This window comes from Diplodia seriata, assembly GCF_021436955.1.
Source record: "Diplodia seriata strain FDS-637 chromosome Unknown scaffold_1, whole genome shotgun sequence".
NCBI lineage: Eukaryota > Fungi > Ascomycota > Dothideomycetes > Botryosphaeriales > Botryosphaeriaceae > Diplodia > Diplodia seriata.
Genome location: NW_027117308.1, coordinates 1,658,091 through 1,675,258, shown reverse-complemented (window position 1 = coordinate 1,675,258; position 17,168 = coordinate 1,658,091). Strand labels below are relative to the sequence as shown.

The following is a 17,168-nucleotide window of genomic DNA, read 5'->3' as shown; positions in this document are numbered from 1 at the left end:
CTTCACCACGCCGCCGTGCAAGCCTCTGAAGTATGAGTACAGTTTCTATTGGAATGTACGGCATAAACACCTCATGTCGGTGACGAAGATACCGTGTCTGCCCTGCCGCCTACAAGTCTTCCGCATCAAGACCTACAAACTGAATCACCCCGGTCTTTGGCGTACAGTTGATGTACTCGAACCGTGCTTCGCCAGCCTTCAATACGGACACCTCATGCCAAGTTCTCATCTTTCTCTCCGGCCCGAAGGTCTTCGCATGCTTGATGGCGCCCAAATATATCGCCTTATGGGACGGATGCCTCTCGGCCCAGTTTTCCAGATCTCCCAGGCTCCGAAAGAAGCCAGCCGCGCACGTCTCTTTCCTCCTCCTCGCACACCCCTCCCCGTCACCATCACCCGCATTCCGCACAAACCTCAGCCCAACCGTCCCGGTATCGACCGGATTCGCCCAGAGGTACCGCAGCCCCGTCATCAGCGCCGGCTCGAGCAGCGACTCGTACGCCTCCGTCTCGTCCTCTTTGCAGCCCTCCCAAAACTGGCCGGAGCGGATGTGCACCATGTTTTCGTAGTTCGTCCCTCGCAGCCGCTGTCCGCGGCCCGTAGGAACAATCGATGGAGGCGCCGTCGTCTGCTGCTGCTGCTGCTGGCCATCGTCATCATCATCATCATCATCGGGGGAACGAGAAAACAAGTCGTGTGCCGAGTCCGGGATGCGGTCCCTCGCGGCGCCCCAGTATGCCGAGTAGGTGTGCTCGACGGCAACCGTGCCTCGGATCTGGGCGAGTCCCGGGAGGTAGTCGAGGCCGGAGTAGTTTGTCTCGAGGCGCGAGGCCGCAGTGGAGAATCGCTCGCACCAGAGGCCGACGTTATTGGCACCACCATCGCCGGCGCTGGAGAGGGACGCGTGGAGAGTGTGAAGGGCGAGAGTATGCGCGCTTTGCTCGTAAGCGATGCGGTCGGTGTAGTAGCATACCCAGATCTCGGAGCGAGGCTCGTCATCGCCTTCGACGAAGGTGAAGGTCTCATGGGCGGCACTGGTGGTCATCCAGCGGGTGATGGATTCTTTGGCCTTTGATGCGGCAACTTGGGTTAGGGTGTCGGATGCATGCTGCTGGACGCCGACATAGATGGTGTACACGCGGTCTGTCCCGGGGGGAAGTTGAAGCTGCCAGCGAGGAACTGGAGGCTTGTAGTTCTTTGGTTGTCGTAGCGGATACTTCCGATGGGCCGGGCAGCTCATGCTGATTTTTTATTTGATTTTTTTTCTGTTGGCTGATACGAAGGGAGTATGTCCTATAGATAGTCGGGAGTCAATCTTTATTCAACGGCTCCTCCCCGGGGTCATCTATTGTCTTTGACAATCCCTCGAGTCCTTTCCTTGTTGAATCAACGTTAATCTTTTGCGCCTTGAGGTGTATAGCGTGAGATTCGGAAACGTAATCATACCTTGTGATCCAGCCGGCCACCACTGATGTACTTTTTCGAGGCCGACTTGAAGGTGGGGGTTCGATGAAGTATGAGTCGAATGCGAGATACCCGAGGTTCCGAGCGATGAACATCCCCCGCACAAGCCCTACCGCATGCTGATGTCGGAGCTGCGAACACAATATGATGCGATCCGTTCCACAAGTACATAACGGTCTGTTTGGTGCTATAACACGAAGCCTGATGCCGTCAGCACAACGTTTCCAACGAGTTCGGATATGAACCTGTAATGACAAAAGAAAGTGCGATTTTGCAACGGCTGCAAATAGACGCTGGAATTACGGTACAGATAGGTATGTTAGTTACTCCAAATAGCAACGAGGCGCCACACTATGCACTATGTATGTACACTACGAAGAAGGGCCGTCTTCCCCGTCCCCCTAGATTACTTTCCCAAAGCCTCCAGATGACTGCCGTCAACCCTCGGCTATTCTAAATATCCAATCAGGATACTCAGCAGATCCTTGAGCATCAGCTCGCCTTCACTCAACTTGTCGCCAGTGATGCCTTCCATCTGCTCCTTTAGTGTTGCCTTCACTTCCTTCAAGCTCTCATCCCGATCGGCTAGCAGCTCGATAATCCGTTTCCTAGCGCCGCCGTCCTCAGCCACCAGCCATGCCAGGTTTACATCGATAGTTTGCAAGCAGAACAGTCCTCCATCGACGCGGCGCAGGAACCATTCGTCGGCCAGTTCCGCACGCACTTCGGGCTTGAGCTCTGCCTGCTCACGCTTGATTTGCTGCTCCACTGCAGCTACACGAGAAGAGTACTCGCGGCGGAGCTGGACAAGACGTGCGATCTTCTCGTAGTCCTTCTCGACAAATTTGGCCAAGGTTCGTATCCGGCCCGCGCTGTCTCCGGGTAGGCTGCGAAGCAAGGAGGCCAAGATACCTATCAGATGTTCTGTGTTTGCGCTGTCTTGCTTCTTCCCGAACATGCCGAAGATAGTCTTGAGCCCAGCTGCTTCGACGAGGCGCTCGCAGACGGCCGCTGCGCCGGTCGGTGGTCCGCCTAAGGCGTGGTCTAACAAACGTAATGCTCGCGGCTTGGCGAACTTGCTATCGCGAAGCATGATCAGGCAGAGCTCAATTCCTTCTGCCTCGACAAACTTGGCTTTGCCGTCGGCTTCGTCGACAAGACAAGTCAAGCAGTCGAACAAGTTTTCCGCAAATTCTTCCTCGTCCGAGTCTTTCGGAGGGTCGCGCTTGCGGTAGAAGGCGAGTAGCTGGAGGAGGGTATCCACGCCATCAAAAGAAGTGAGAGACAGGCGGTTCGGAACGGAGGTCTGGACTAAGATGGCGAGGTCTTCGGCAGCATACTGCTTGTTCTGAGAGACGGGGGATTCTCTTCTCTGGGCACGAGAAATAAGCCACTTGATGAGAGCCTCTTCCTTGCCCATGGTTTCGGCAATTGTGGTGCTGGACGCTAGGTTCTCCACGATGCTTAGCGAGTGGTAGACGCCGCTCCTGTCTGTCTCGTTGCTCTCGTCGAGACGCTCAAGATTCGAGGTCATCAGGCTGAGCAAGTCTGCTTCCAGCATAGCATTCACAAGCGCATCCCACTGTTCCTGCTCTGCCTGCACGTCCTCGTCCGTCAATTCGGAGATGATCTCAATAGCATCGATGGCGATATCGGTGTTCTCATGGGCCAGCAAGCCCACCAGACTACCCGCGCAGCCCAACTTCGCAAATTCCCCGTATAGATGTGGGTGTTCGGACAGTACGCTCAGCGACTTGATATCGGCGTCGAGGTCGGCTTCCGAGGCCATGAACTTCGGGGGATCCTCTTCGAACTTGGCGCGCAGCTCGGCATTCTTGGATATCCTCTTCTCAAAGTTGAGCGCCAGCTTCCGTAGCCAGGACTTGTCAATGGTTTCGGGCACGAAGGGTTCCTCGTCTGCGCGGTCGACGTAGTTCATGGCTGATGCCGTTGTCTTGTCCATGCCACCGCCAAAGAAGCGACCCTCGTCGTCCTCATCGCCGAAGTCCTGCTCTTCCTCATCATCTTCTGGCGGTGGCGCCGGGCCTGCCTCTGCCTCGTCACCGTCCTCGGCGTCTTCTACGGTAGCGCGGGCCTTGCCCTTGGCGTCGCCATTGGATTGTAGCTTTGCGGACTTATAGACCTGGTCGGGGTCGGTGATGGGCTCGAGCTTGCGCTTGTTGCTGGGGAGGTGTGGCTTCTTGAAGAGGTCGTCGATGCTGCTCATGGTGGCGGGCGGCGGGTGATCAGGCTGGGAGGGTGGTGGTGGGAGGGTCGCAAAAGCTTGGAGCTCTGGTCGGGGTTTGTGTCGCCGACGGTGATGGCCTAAGCTCAGCCCTACGCCCCACACTTACGGCGCGATCAACCACGACGCGTCTCCCCATCCTCACCGCGTCTCGCTCTCGCTTAGAGCGTGTCCACGATCTCCAGTCTCCCGCCATGCCGCACACTCAGTCTGCCGCGGAGCTTCTCGAGCTCGGCAAGGCATTCTACGGCCAGCGGAACTATGAACGCGCCCTCAAAGCATTTACCGATGTCAGTGTCGCGTCTGCTCCATCATGAATCGTGTTGAACCCAGTTCATAGGCCTTCAGTGCGTCTACCTCCAGCGACATCAGGTTCCTCGATATGGCTGTCGCCTGCCATATCAAGCTGGCCGACATGAATTCCGCCCTCTCTCTGAGCAGGAAAATGACCAAGCACGCTACCGAAGATGCCCGGGGTTATCTTCGCATGGGCCAGGTCCTGCAGCTGCAAGAGAAACCCGAAATGGCCGCTGAAGTCTACAAGCTAGGCTTACGCCGCTGCTCATCCGAGGATCCGGAGAAGATTCGCGTACGTGCTGCTTCGCCTATCTTGCTTCGAGGTGCTGATACATCTAGTTGATGCAAGCGAAACGCGACGAATTGACCCGGCGGCTGACCCCGCCAAGCTCCCAAGATCCCATTGTGGTGCTCCCTGCTGAGATTATGGATTTGGTCATGGAGCACTTGAACTTCAAGCAGCGAGTGTATGTTCCTAGCTATCACCGCACTCTCATTTTATTAACACACGCTAGAACTTGCCTCCGCGTGTCCAAGCACTGGAGAGACTTCCTGTCACATCAGCCGGTGCTGTGGTCAGAGCTTGATCTATCCCTCGCCCGGAGGCTTGTGCCACAGTCCTTCGTCCGCAACTGCATCTATCGCTCCAAAGACAAGAGGACCGGTGGATTTCTCCTGCATACCGCCAAATTCAACCGGATGAGAGACCCGGAAATGGTCATGAAACTCGTCAAGGCGTGCCGTAAACTTCAAGCGCTCGAGTTCCTGGGCTCGGAACTATCTGGCTCCTCAATCAAAGACCCCATTGCTTACTGCACCGGCCTCCGATCCCTCAAGCTTGGCAAGTTCGCTGCCGTCACGTTGGACTCAGTCACCCAGATTCTGAAAGGACGACTCACGCTAGTCACCGCCGAATTCGGAAATGTCGAGGCTCGAAGGGATGCAACGTGGGACACCGACTTCCACAATCTCCAGAGTCTCTCCCTGGGTGCTGGCAGTGTCCAAGAGATTGGTGTTCACGTCCTCTCTATAGTAGGTTTCCCACTCGCACACAGGCTAAGAGACTTCTCACTTACATATCCCATAGCATCAACTCGTCGATCGTATACCAAACATTAAATCTTTAGTCCTGACAGGCTGGAAATACCACATGGGACTTGCCGTTGACGCAAACTTTAGCCGCCTCCAACACCTCGAAACCCTGCATCTGACCAACACCTTCTTCGCATGGCAGCCTCGCCTACCCAAGTCCGTCAAATATCTTACCTTAACGGCCAGTTGGGGGTGGAGCAGCACTCTTTCCATGCAAAGGATGGTAGAGATCGATCTACCATCGATCGAAGAGCTCAATTACATCAACGAGGGTGCTGAACGTGACAATACTCGGCGTTTTGTCTACACCCTTCTACACAAGTTCGACAGCGAAATCACCCAAGACACCTCTTACAAACTCGTTGATGGTGAAGCATTGTACCACCTTGACAACAGGTCTCTCCGCAAGTTTTCGCTAGAACGCTGTCCCTCGAGCGAGTCAGGGGAAACCGTCAACATCCTGGCTAGAGTCCCTCGCCTCCACAGCGCCGAGGACTTGACTCTTGTGCAAGCTGAGTTCCAGGATGAAGTTGTATTCGCGCAAGTAATCATCGGTACTTTTCCCCCACCCTTTGAACGGCACCCTTCGGTCGCCTTCATGCTAACTGTGGAAACAGAAAACCACCGCAATCTCAAACGTCTTAGCATTCCCAGCTGCAAGATAACCGGTGTAGGCATCAAGATGCTCATCAAAGAACTTCGAGACCGAGCCCCCTCGGACGGTGGTGGACCCGACGGGAAGCGGGCACGCAAGGGCTTGGAATACCTGAATGTGGACTGGTGCACCAGTATCTCTCCGGACGCCATCGAATGGGCTCGTGCCCAGGGTGTCGAGGTGTCTTGGAAGACAACGCCACCAAAGGCGTCGGGGAAAAAGCTTAGATACGCTTGAGGTAGTATTCCTGGAAGTCTATCGGCACGAGGTGTTTTGGATACGCTAGCGACTAGGAAGCTGTTATGCGATTCGTTGCGGCAAGTACACCGCGGGTCTTCATGCTTAACGTCACAAGTTTCCAATTCGCGTACAAACGGGCCAGCGCCTTGGCTTCTGATGCGTAGATTTTGTATGAAAGGATCATTTCGAGATGACATGCATGCAAATAGCATGTCTGTCTTGGGGTCGTTAAGTTTGGAGGGTATTGATACCATAGAATCTGCATTATATCACTAAAGGACATCCCTAGCGAAAGGGTACAGGATCGTGATCATCGTGGCCAGTTCCTGCATCAATATTGCCCCAAAGTGCAATTCCGAATCGTGCAACCCAGCTTGTCACCCTGAAAAAGGGAAGAGGAAGGGGATGAAAGAAAAGCCGCTTGCTCGATGCCATCCGCCATCAAATCTGTCCGGCCCCTTCACCCTTCACTCACTCAACTTACGGCTGCCCACCCTCCCCTTCCCCAACGCTACGACATTTCTCAACGTACCAAACGGCTGCACATCCGCGATCCTGCTCGCCCCAGAAAAAAGCATGACCAGCCTATCCACCCCGCATCCCCAGCCACCCGTGGGCGGCAGCCCCCACTCCAACGCCTCGACATAGCCCTCATCGACGCCCCTCTCGTGGAGCGCGCGCTCGGCGGGGTCGTCCCGCTGCAGGCGCAGTTGCGCCTCGAACTTGCGGCGCTGCTCGAATGGCGAGTTCTCCTCCTCGTACGCGTTGACGTACTCGCGGCCGTGGATGAACAGCTCGACGCGGCGCGACAGTTTCTGGCCGGTCTTGGGGTCGGCGAAGCTCTTGGCCAGCGGCGACATGACGGCCGGGTGGTGTGTGATGAAGGTGGGCGTTGCGGCGCAGAGGGGCTCGATGTAACGGGCGGCGAGCTCGTCGAGGAGGCGCGGCAGTGTCGCGTCAGTGGGGAGGGGCATGTGCAGGTCCGCGTAGAGCGCGACGACGTCGTCGAAGGCGGTGGGTGTGCTAAGGTCGGGGAGGCAGCGGTTGATGGCCGTCTCGATGGTTGAAATGAACTCGAGGCGTTTGAAGGGTGCTCGGAGGTCGATGGCGAGGGGGGCGATGTTGTCGCGGACGACGCTGTTGTCTTGCGCGAGTTTGTCGACGGTGATTTTTAAGATGGAGAAGAGGTTCTCGGTGCGTTGGATGAGGTCTTCTAGGTTGGCGTATGGCTCGTAAAATTCGCAGATTGTGAACTCTGGATTATGTGTCGCATCGATACCTACCAATGTCAGCATGTCAAACTCATTCTATATTGCGGAGCCTTTCATTCACCTTCATTCCTGAACACGGTACCAATTTCATAGACTCTTTCTCCAGAACCGATGACCAGACGCTTGAGGAACAGCTCTGGTGCTATTCTGAGGGTGAGAGGGTCACCGGGGAATTCGTTCGCGCTGGTCTCAAAAGGTTTCGCGGACGCACCGCCAACTCCTGCTGTCAATATAGGAGTGCTGACCTCGACAAATCCGTCCTCGTCGAAGAACTTCCGCATCGAACTGATGATGCCGGAACGGATGCGCTGGATGGCAGCACGGCGCTGATGCACCAAGAAATCAACATGCGGCTGGCGGGCAAGTGTCTCCGGATTCTCGACCTCATCAGGAATTTGATGCAGAGATGGGGCAAGGCAGTTTGGCACTTTGGTAGCCAGGATGGAAAGCTCGCCGCTAGTCGTGCGGGTTGGATGGCCGGTGATGGCGAAGATGTCCCCCTTGCGAGCCAGTTTGGAGAAGCGCTTGAAGTCTTCCTTTGCTACACCATGATTCTCGAGGACGCCGAAGTTGCACAGACCCTGGATGGTGTACTCGCCATCGCGTATGTCGAGAAACACAAGCTTGGAGCCAGACGAGCGGCGGGAAGTTACCCTGCCTGCACTCGTCAGCGCGAGCTCTCACGGAAAATTCACAAACATTTGAACCACAAGCGGCCGTTGCATCTCTTGGATAACACCCGTCCCATAGCATTTGTCCTCCTATTACGAAACTATTGACACACATACCAAAGACCGTCACCGTCACGTCTGTCCTGACCTCATCATTCTTCAAGCGGGCAAACACTTCGTGGACGCGTCGCGCAGTTGTCCGGTCTGCTTTGTGCGGGTTCAATGGATAATATGTCGCTAGATCGCCAGCCTGCTCCAATTGTTGAACACGCTTTTCATAGTCATGTGTGACGTTCCCTGCATCTGAAGGCTTGGTCGTCGTCTGAGCGAAGCGGCGCTGGAACGAGAGGTAGGCCCTCGCGTGCTCAGGCTTCACGGACCGCTGAAGCGTACGGTGAAGGTACGGGCGCAGGAAGCGACACGAGCTATTCATCCTGATGTGCATAGTCAGTACCAAGAAAGCCTTAGGACAAGTGGTAAACGTAGCAGGTGTGCATGAGGGAAATGTCAGTTTGGTAGAGGTAAAATGTGAAATCAACCGCCGTAGCGTCATTCGCAACGGTTCTTTTTTTATCCATTCATCACGTAAAGCTTGTTGAGGAGAGTGCAAGACGGTGCAGAAAACAAAAGAGACGTACCTGTAGATCGTGCGCCTCCGCAACAGTGGAGGCGTGGTGAAGAAGAAGAAGGCGCGAGCGGGACGACGCTTAGAAAAACCATGCGCGACGCTGGTGGTCCAAGCTTCTGCATCGCAAGGTGACCGCAGGCCGTCATGCTCGAATTAAGAACGTTCGTATGTAATTACCAGAAGTTCAAATCGAAACCTTAATACGCACCAACGGACTTGAGGTACAGTATCACCTTTAGCTCACAGTAGCGAGCCGATTGTATCTGGCGTGCGCCGTCTGTCCAAATCTTGATGGTAGATCAGAGGCAACCACTAAATTTCGGTGTCGCGCGCCGAGCCGAACGACGACATCACACCAGGCGCGGGTGCCGTTGACCAACCTACCCTCTCCGACTACTCGCGCTCCAGCAACCAGAACCGCCGTCCACCACCTAACGCGCGCCGCCACCGCTCCCCTCTGCAAATCTTTCAAGATGTCCTTCTCCCTGTTCGGCGGCCGCCCGCAGCCCTCGTCGGAGCAGAAAATCGCTGCCGCCGAGACTGAGGTCGAGATGGTGTCCGACATGTTCAACCGGTACGGCCCCCAGAGCCAAAAGCACGAGAGTGCGCCGGCGCGCGCATCCCAGCCTATACATTCAATTCGCCCTTCACTTTCCCTGGGAAGCCTTCGTCTTTCTTCATCAACCTCTTCCGTCAGCACCTACTTGAATCATTGAATTGAAGTAGCTGACGCTTTTTCGCCGCTTTCTACAGCCTCGTGTCCAGTTGCACCAAGAAGTGTATCCCCACCACATACCGCGAGGCCGAGCTCGACAAGGGCGAGTCCGTCTGTCTCGACCGCTGCGTTAGCAAGTTCTTCGACGTCCACACCAAGGTCAGCGAGAAGATGCAGGGTGAGGCCGCCGCCAGGCAAGGTGGCGCCGGCGGCATGTTCGGCATGTAAAGAAACTGGAGAGCAACAGCACACACTACTTGGAGCCCGAAGCTCCGTCGTGGAAATGGTATTACACATTCGGGAATGAGATGGACGAGCATGCGAGGGAAGACATGGTTGGAGTATTGTCGCGTGAGCGAGACAATTCACTTGAACGCGCGGCAATGGTTCATCTGGGAGAACGGAAGAGTTTGTCGGACGCGGAAAAATCGGGGTTGCAATTTTGGGGTTTGCAGGAGCGCTTGTCAGCATTTGCTTGTTGGCGTGACTTGTGAATATGCGCGACTATTTCTCCCCTTGCTATAGACATCAGGTCTGTATGCCATACGCTCGAAAGAAAAAAAATTGGTCTATGAACGGCCTGTGGTCGAGTCGTGCACAGGGCCTTTTATATCTACCCAAAAACGCCGTTCCATACTGTCCAGAAAGATGCAAAGCTATGGTATATGCTTTGGTGGTAAAAATGCGCAGAATGACGTCAAACTAATCGTGCAACCATGTTCTCTCAAAGTTTGGCGGATAGTCACGCCTCCTTCTTCCTCAATCCCTCGGGAAGAGTGGCAACCTTCTCATTGAAGAGCTTCTCGGCATCGGCCCAGACTCTCGCGGTTTTCCTGTCCTTCAGCTGCAGCAGGCTCTCGAGCAGGCCAGCACTGAAAGACTCAGAGGCCTCACGAGGAAGGAGAGAAGGAAGGTGATCAATGCTATTTGCAAATTAGCTAAGTCATATTGCCAGGATAAGTGCCACTTACGAGATAACAGAGAGGGGAATATCATTCTTATCGTCCTTGACCTCGACGGGCACGGTAGGCTTGTCAAAGGTAGTGTTGATACTGTAGACGGGAATGGGGTTGTGGGGGTTGGTAGTGTCGCAAGAAACATCGCAGACGACGCTCAGCTTACGGCCAGGAGCAGAGAGGAGGTCGTTGTTGATGAACGGAGGAATGGGCTTGGAGAGGTAGATCTGCTTCTGAATTAGCATTTTGTGGCTTAGAAGTTAGAGGAACGTCGTGGAACGTACAGCGTTGACGAAGATGTCCTGGTCGACGATCTCCTGGTACGGGCCCAGCCTGTCCTTGGTCTCATTCATGTCCCACTTGACGAGGCTGCTCTCCGGCAGACCAGCCTTGATGAAGAGATCGACGGCACCGCGCCCGCAGCGGCCAAGCGCACCCATGATGAAGGCAGAGGGCTTGCGACCAAGGATCTTCTCGCCAATAGCGACATCTTCAGCAATCTGCTTGACCAGCTCCGCCTCGTTCAGGTAGTATCCGCGGCCCTCGGTGAACTGCTCAACGCTGGGCAGCTGCTGGCCAGGGTGCTGGAGCTGCCAGGCCCACATCTTGACGGCGAGGGCAGCGCCGGCGAAACCAGCATGGTAGCCGAAAGCGCTGACTCTGCGGCCCTGCTCGTCGACCAGGAATTCGAGGTCGTACAGCACGCTGCCGCCGCGCGGGAAGCGCGACAGAACCTTCTCCCAGCCGCCCTGGTTCTTGTAGCAGTGGCTGAAAGCAATGTGGTCGTTGGTCAGAGGGAAGTCTTCCTCCTCGATCTCCTTGAGACCCAGGATCAGCTTGGAGCCCGGAGCAGTAGTCTTCCAGCTATTCTCGGGGACGAGGGTGGCGCCGGCGGCCTCATACTCGGCATCCTCGAAGATGCGGCGGAACTCGGGCTTGGTCGACGAGCACTCAACCTCGACAGGGTAGCCGGCCTTGACCAGCGCCTCGATAGTCGAGGGCGCGAACGAGCGGTGCTCAAGCGGCTTGGTCTCCGAGCGGAGGAGGATGGTGGGGTATGCCGACATTTTGAGCGAGTCTGTGGGCGTGTATTCGAGGCTTAGCGGAGCAATTGAAGAGGTGCAGAGGCGGAGAAGCGCTGGGAGGGGTTTGGTTGGATTGGAAAGTGAAAGAGAAGCAGCGGTGGTGCAAGTGGAAAAAGTGTCGACTGAGCTTGGAGGGGTGACTCAATCCCGCGGCGCACGCCTCGCCGCCGCTCCGACTCCGGCGGGGCAGACTGCCCACCACAAATCATCCCCTCTCATTCGTCCGTCCATCTTTGAATCAACCCGCAGCGTGCCCATGGCCTCCAGAAACCGCCATCTCCAGCAACTCTCCTTGGTGGCGCAGGCGTAAGCCGCAAGTGGCAAGGAATCTTCTTTCGGCGATATCGGCAATGTGACCAAGTGCTGCCCCTACATTGTATAGGCAACCGAAGCTGCACCCATCTCAGTAATGTTAGGCGTGGGAATGCCTGTTAAGCTCGAGCTCATCAAGCGATCGGCCCTCGGTAAGTCGATCATTGTCGATGTTCCCAGTTCAATAGTCGTGCCTCGGCATATAGGTCTTGATATGCACTCCCTATACATTAGGATTCAAACCTTGCCTGTTCAGGATATCAGGTGTCTCACTCTCGAACGCTCCGCATTCAAGTGCTACGGTTGCCGGGCCGTGTTTAATTTAATTCCACGCAAACACTGGATATTGACTTTGTTGAGCATCGAAACTTGCGTCTTACCTCGGGTCACAGGCTTATATCATGTTTCGATCGCGTCTGCTTTACAACAGCGTGCGAGCATAGCAAACGCAGCTTGCTCAGAACTTGTACGGATATCGTCCTTTTATTCTCCCGACACTGAAAGACGTTCTCGAAATGCGTGTGCGCTCACTCCAGGTACACCTACACTATCCAAACCATGGCCGCCTTGTTGGCTACTGACTGCAATATCAGGTATCAGCTGGCGCCCTCTTCTTCTGCTCATGCTTGAGCACAGGAAGTCCAATTGCTAGGCGTCAGACACCAGGACCAAGCGGTTGGTGGACTTGCATCTCACAGGCGAGCCTTGTGGCTGACGACTTCCTCAAGTATCGGACGATCTTTTTGCCAGATTCGTACGCTATGCGGACTTCTCCTCTGCAGCATACGCGTCCGATTGTCCGAACCCCCCTTTTGGGGCAAACGTCACCCACCAGATCAACAATCTGGACACGGACACTCAAGGCTTTGTAGCCCGAGACGACAACGCCAAAGAAATCATCATCGCCTTTCGCGGCACTTCCGATCTCGCAGACTTCGGGACGGACTTCTCGCAAGAACTTGTCCCATACACATCACCCGCAGTTACAGCGGTCTGCGAAAACTGCAAAGTGAGTAGGCAACTTTTCCATGTCCCATCTGCCCTCCAAGAAGCCCATTTGATTACAGTAAAGTTCTCACAATATCCAACAGGCGCACCAAGGCTTCCTCAAGGCCTGGAACAGCATCGCCGACGAATCCATTTCAGCCGTCCGCGCCCAGCTCTCGTCCAACCCCTCCTACGCCGTGACCGTTACCGGCCACTCCTTAGGCGCCTCAGTGGCCGCGCTCGCCACCCTTTCCTTCACAGGCTCTGGCATCACTGTGACCACGTACACCTTCGGCGAGCCGCGCACCGGCAATGCGGCGTGGGCCGACTTCGTCGACCAGCAGGCCCCGCCCGGCAAGATGTTCCGCGTCACGCACGCCAACGACGGCGTACCGCAGACGGTCCCGACGAGCGACGGGTACCGCCACCATTCGACCGAGTACTGGCAGCGGGACGAGGCAACGCCTGACGGCGTGTTCCAGTGTTCCGGGCAGGAACCTACGGTAAGTTCGACCAACCCGGTGATGGCGAGACGGGAGGAGTTGGGGATTGACGTGTAAACTGTAGGACTGCAACAACTCCGTCAGAGGCACTGGGCTGGGCACAAATGCCATCGGCATTAACGCTGCTCATCTTGAGTATCTTGGCATCTCAACGGGCAACCCTCTCGATGGTGGTGCAACTGCCTGCAATGGCAAGCAACCCAGTATTTTAGGTATCATTGGAGGTTTCTTAGGCATTGGAAAGGAAGCTGAATAGGTGAAGAGACCTGCAGATACTTTACAATGAGGTTCCCTCTGAGAAGCGGGTGTTACAGAAAGAACCTCGGAGATTCCTTGATATGGTTCAACAAGTAATGATTTGGTGTTATGCGCAATGGCGTATATTGCCCGTGGCCCTGTCGTAAGCTTTTGAAGTGTTCTCCCGTACATCGACTCCAGCCTCTCGCTCACCGGTGTTCGTAATACTCCTGAGTGCCTGCTCAACCCGCTGTTATCTGAAAGAATCCCTCAAACTTATATGAAAAGACATCGGCAAGTGATTGGATCAGCAAACTCGGAAATATGCAGGCACCTCAGACCTGAGAAAAGAATCTTTCGCATTGGGGGCCGGCCATCAACTCCCCTCTCAGCAGCTATTCCTTAGAATACCAGTCACCATACACGTCAGCGCTACGTCAAACTTTACGAAGAAGTCCTAGATACCATCCAACACTGATACTTACGTCTTTCTTCAGTAGGTCTATCATTAATATTGCTCTGTGGACCCCTCCAGATTGAGGCGAAACTCATTCAGTGCGGTCGGTAATCTTCTGGCGCCCTGGTAAGTTTCTCATATTCTTTTGCTGTGAGGGGAAGATTCTCGCTAGGGTTTCTTGTTTGCTCGAATGTCAGAGGTGTTTTGTCTATCGCATTATGGAGGGTAAATGTTCACCCGACCATCTGAATCCGGTAGATTCGGGTGAACTCGGACGAAATCGGCTATTGCTGCCCACCCTATGATCTGCGCGAGCGACAACGGGATGGCAGCAGAGAGCAGGCGGGTTTCAGTGATGTTAAGAGGTATAGAAACAAGTTGAGCTGATCGTAATTGATATACTGCACCTGTGAAGGCTCAGTGACTCCATTGACTCCATCGCGTCCGGGAGATATACTCTCCTAATTTCGAGAGCATCTCTATGATGATCTGAAGGCCTGGTAGAAACTCGATCACCTGTTTAACGCTGCGTTATACCAAAGGCATCCATTTAACGCGACAAAAGTTTCCTGAACTATTCTATTTCAAATCCACCCGTTTATTGCTTCGCGGTCCAGATCCTCTTAACAGCCTCGGTGATACCGACATCGTTCGTCTCGAACTCGTACACGCCGTATGCAACAAGCAGCGTGGCGCCGTTCAGAACCCACATGAGGGTCCTGAATGTACGCGGCACTCTGTAGCGTGGGAAATAGTCAATGATGCAGGACCTAGAAGATGTTAGCTCCTTCTCTGATCTCTGACTACATGACTGCATACTGGAAGCCGATGTGCGTGTGAAGGACGATGAGGGCGCCGAGCACGGCATCAGTAACCGGGTTCAGGGTGCCAGCGGCGAAGGGAGCGACAGTGAGAGGGACAAGGGCAACGGCAATGACTCTACAGCAAAATATCAGCTACGCCCTGAACTAGTAATATGGTTATCGGACCTCTCGAAGGACCAGTGGTAGCTGCCATGAGTGGCAGAGACCGGCGGGACCGGAGTGGGGTCATTTGCAGTGCCCTGAATGCGCTGGGGCGGCGGAGGGAGAATTGCCTTGCTGGCAGCGGAGGCGTGAAAGGGCGCGATCCTGGCGGCGGGCAGAGTGTCGCGGACGAAGGAGGGCTTGACGGGCGTACGGGCGAGCGGGGAGTTGAGGCGGAAGGCCGACGCGGCGGAGGCCCGGGTAGTGAACAGGCGCGAGGCGGGCGCCGCCTGGCAGGCGCGCAGAGTCGGGCGCACGATGGATGCCATTGTGTATCGCGATGAAGAGAGGAGAGGATCGCGGGTTCAAGCGCTTGAGAGCGTCGACATCACCGTGCGAATACCGAGGTCACCCGCTGATCGCGCCAAGAAGTAGTAAGCAAGTGGTGATTGGCTGACGCCCTAGGACGGACGTCCTGCAAAATCGCCTCGCCAACTTAACATCACGGCTCCCGACTACCCAACATCATCCCGTCCTATCCCGCCGCATCCTCCCCGCATTTCTCGCCATGGCTTCTCGGCGGCTAGCGTTCAACCTGCAGCAGGCCATGCGCAGCCGCGCGGCCCTCAGCTCCGTCCGGTCGCCCTTGACCAGAGGCATGGCTACTCCGCTCAGCTACGGCGCGAAGACGGAGAGCACCACCCTCAGCAACGGTTTCACGGTATGCGCCATCGCGCACAGTCCGCCGTACCTTTGCTGACTCAATTGGTACCAGATTGCCACCGAGCATTCGCCCTGGGCTCAGACCTCGACCGTTGGCGTGTGGATCGACGCCGGCAGCCGCGCGGAGACGGACAAGACCAATGGCACGGCGCACTTCCTGGAGCACCTTGCCTTCAAGGTACGAGACCTGCTGGACATTCTGTGGCGGTATATATGGATGGAGCTGAGACGATCTTGTACAGGGTACCCAGAAGCGCACCCAGCAGCAGCTCGAGCTCGAGATCGAGAACATGGGTGGTCACCTCAACGCCTACACTTCGGTGCGTCCGTTCGCCGGCTAGTTCCGCCAGCCTTTCTGATGTAAAACAGCGCGAGAACACCGTCTACTACGCCAAGTCTTTCAACTCCGACGTCCCGAACACCGTCGACATCCTGGCCGATATTCTTCAGAACTCCAAGCTCGAGAGCTCTGCCATCGAGCGCGAGCGTGATGTCATCCTTCGTGAGCAGGAGGAGGTTGACAAGCAACTCGAGGAGGTCGTTTTTGACCATCTCCACGCTACCGCTTTCCAGGGCCAGCCCCTCGGCCGCACCATTCTGGGTCCCAAGGAGAACATCCAGTCCATCCAGCGCGACGACCTCACGAACTACATCAAGACCAACTACACTGCTGACCGCATGGTTCTCGTTGGTGCCGGTGGCATTCCCCACGCTCAGCTCGTCGACCTTGCCGAGAAGCACTTCGCTAGCCTCCCCGCCGCTCCCCCGGCTGGTCTTTCCTCGATCGCCGCTGCTCAGAAGGCCAAGCCCGACTTCATCGGCTCCGAGGTCAGGGTCCGTGACGACACGATGCCCACTGCCAACATTGCCATCGCCGTCGAGGGTGTCAGCTGGAAGGACGATGACTACTTCACCGCGCTCGTTGCTCAGGCCATTGTTGGCAACTGGGACCGCGCCATGGGCAGCTCCCCCTACCTTGGTAGCAAGCTTAGCACCTTCGTGCACAACAACAACCTTGCCAACAGCTTCATGAGCTTCTCGACCAGCTACAGCGACACTGGGTAAGATGATGTGGCCCAGCTATTGAAACCAGAACAACAACCTAACATTTCATAGTCTCTGGGGCATCTACCTCGTCTCTGACGCCGTCACCCGCCTCGATGACCTCGTCCACTTCACTCTCCGCGAGTGGTCCCGCTTGTCGTTCAACGTGACCGAGGCCGAGACCGAGCGTGCTAAGGCTCAGCTCAAGGCTTCGATTCTCCTCTCGCTCGACGGCACCACCGCTACCGCCGAGGATATTGGCCGCCAGATCATCACCACCGGCCGCCGCCTTAGTCCTGAGGAGGTTGAGCGTGTCGTTGGCGCCATCTCCGAGAAGGACGTCATGGACTTCGCGCAAAGAAAGCTCTGGGACCGCGATATTGCCATCAGTGCTGTCGGCCAGATTGAGGGACTGCTGGACTACGCCAGGGTCAGGAACGATATGAGCAGGATGGCGAGCTAGATGGTTAAATGATACTGTACCCTATGCTAGCGGATATAGAAGAGAGGACGTGTGTAAACTTAGCCGCTTAGTTTCCTTGCTGTACAAATCTCCTTTGGTCGTTCATGAAAGAGACATGGGACGCAAGGGGCGAATTTGAGGCGTGGACGAGAAGTCCC

At 55.6% G+C, this 17,168-nt stretch overlaps 9 protein-coding genes across 9 annotated transcripts; 4 read left to right on the top strand and 5 right to left on the bottom strand.

The window, feature by feature from the left end:
* Window positions 1-109: 109 nt before the first annotated feature.
* SLS55_000496 (uncharacterized protein) lies at window positions 110-1,240 on the bottom strand (the record flags this gene model as incomplete). Its single annotated transcript, XM_066772007.1, has 1 exon — window positions 110-1,240. The coding sequence occupies one exon, from the start codon at window positions 1,238-1,240 to the stop codon at window positions 110-112; it is 1,131 nt and encodes a 376-aa protein (XP_066637286.1).
* Window positions 1,241-1,912: 672 nt separating this feature from the next.
* On the bottom strand, window positions 1,913-3,691 carry SLS55_000495 (uncharacterized protein; the record flags this gene model as incomplete). The annotated part of the gene is made up of 1 exon (XM_066772006.1): window positions 1,913-3,691. The coding sequence occupies one exon, from the start codon at window positions 3,689-3,691 to the stop codon at window positions 1,913-1,915; it is 1,779 nt and encodes a 592-aa protein (XP_066637285.1).
* Window positions 3,692-3,903: 212 nt separating this feature from the next.
* Window positions 3,904-5,990, top strand: SLS55_000494 (uncharacterized protein; the record flags this gene model as incomplete). Its single annotated transcript, XM_066772005.1, has 6 exons — window positions 3,904-3,999; window positions 4,050-4,298; window positions 4,346-4,473; window positions 4,522-5,038; window positions 5,094-5,652; window positions 5,716-5,990. 6 exons carry the CDS (start codon window positions 3,904-3,906, stop codon window positions 5,988-5,990), a joined length of 1,824 nt encoding a protein of 607 aa, XP_066637284.1.
* A 470-nt stretch (window positions 5,991-6,460) lies between these two features.
* On the bottom strand, window positions 6,461-8,368 carry MSK1 (mitochondrial lysine-tRNA synthetase; the record flags this gene model as incomplete). Its single annotated transcript, XM_066772004.1, has 3 exons — window positions 6,461-7,272; window positions 7,326-7,922; window positions 8,053-8,368. The coding sequence occupies 3 exons, from the start codon at window positions 8,366-8,368 to the stop codon at window positions 6,461-6,463; spliced, it is 1,725 nt and encodes a 574-aa protein (XP_066637283.1).
* A 668-nt stretch (window positions 8,369-9,036) lies between these two features.
* Window positions 9,037-9,506, top strand: TIM10 (protein transporter tim10; the record flags this gene model as incomplete). The annotated part of the gene is made up of 2 exons (XM_066772003.1): window positions 9,037-9,137; window positions 9,317-9,506. The coding sequence occupies 2 exons, from the start codon at window positions 9,037-9,039 to the stop codon at window positions 9,504-9,506; spliced, it is 291 nt and encodes a 96-aa protein (XP_066637282.1).
* A 514-nt stretch (window positions 9,507-10,020) lies between these two features.
* On the bottom strand, window positions 10,021-11,301 carry LYS1 (Saccharopine dehydrogenase; the record flags this gene model as incomplete). Its single annotated transcript, XM_066772002.1, has 3 exons — window positions 10,021-10,201; window positions 10,250-10,461; window positions 10,519-11,301. 3 exons carry the CDS (start codon window positions 11,299-11,301, stop codon window positions 10,021-10,023), a joined length of 1,176 nt encoding a protein of 391 aa, XP_066637281.1.
* Window positions 11,302-12,146: 845 nt separating this feature from the next.
* On the top strand, window positions 12,147-13,178 carry SLS55_000490 (uncharacterized protein; the record flags this gene model as incomplete). The annotated part of the gene is made up of 3 exons (XM_066772001.1): window positions 12,147-12,167; window positions 12,467-12,640; window positions 12,723-13,178. The coding sequence occupies 3 exons, from the start codon at window positions 12,147-12,149 to the stop codon at window positions 13,176-13,178; spliced, it is 651 nt and encodes a 216-aa protein (XP_066637280.1).
* Window positions 13,179-14,413: 1,235 nt separating this feature from the next.
* SDH4 (membrane anchor subunit of succinate dehydrogenase, Sdh4) lies at window positions 14,414-14,832 on the bottom strand (the record flags this gene model as incomplete). Its single annotated transcript, XM_066772000.1, has 2 exons — window positions 14,414-14,550; window positions 14,805-14,832. The coding sequence occupies 2 exons, from the start codon at window positions 14,830-14,832 to the stop codon at window positions 14,414-14,416; spliced, it is 165 nt and encodes a 54-aa protein (XP_066637279.1).
* A 516-nt stretch (window positions 14,833-15,348) lies between these two features.
* Window positions 15,349-17,010, top strand: MAS1 (Mitochondrial-processing peptidase subunit beta; the record flags this gene model as incomplete). The annotated part of the gene is made up of 5 exons (XM_066771999.1): window positions 15,349-15,501; window positions 15,556-15,681; window positions 15,746-15,823; window positions 15,873-16,564; window positions 16,620-17,010. The coding sequence occupies 5 exons, from the start codon at window positions 15,349-15,351 to the stop codon at window positions 17,008-17,010; spliced, it is 1,440 nt and encodes a 479-aa protein (XP_066637278.1).
* Between the last annotated feature and the right edge of the window lie 158 nt (window positions 17,011-17,168).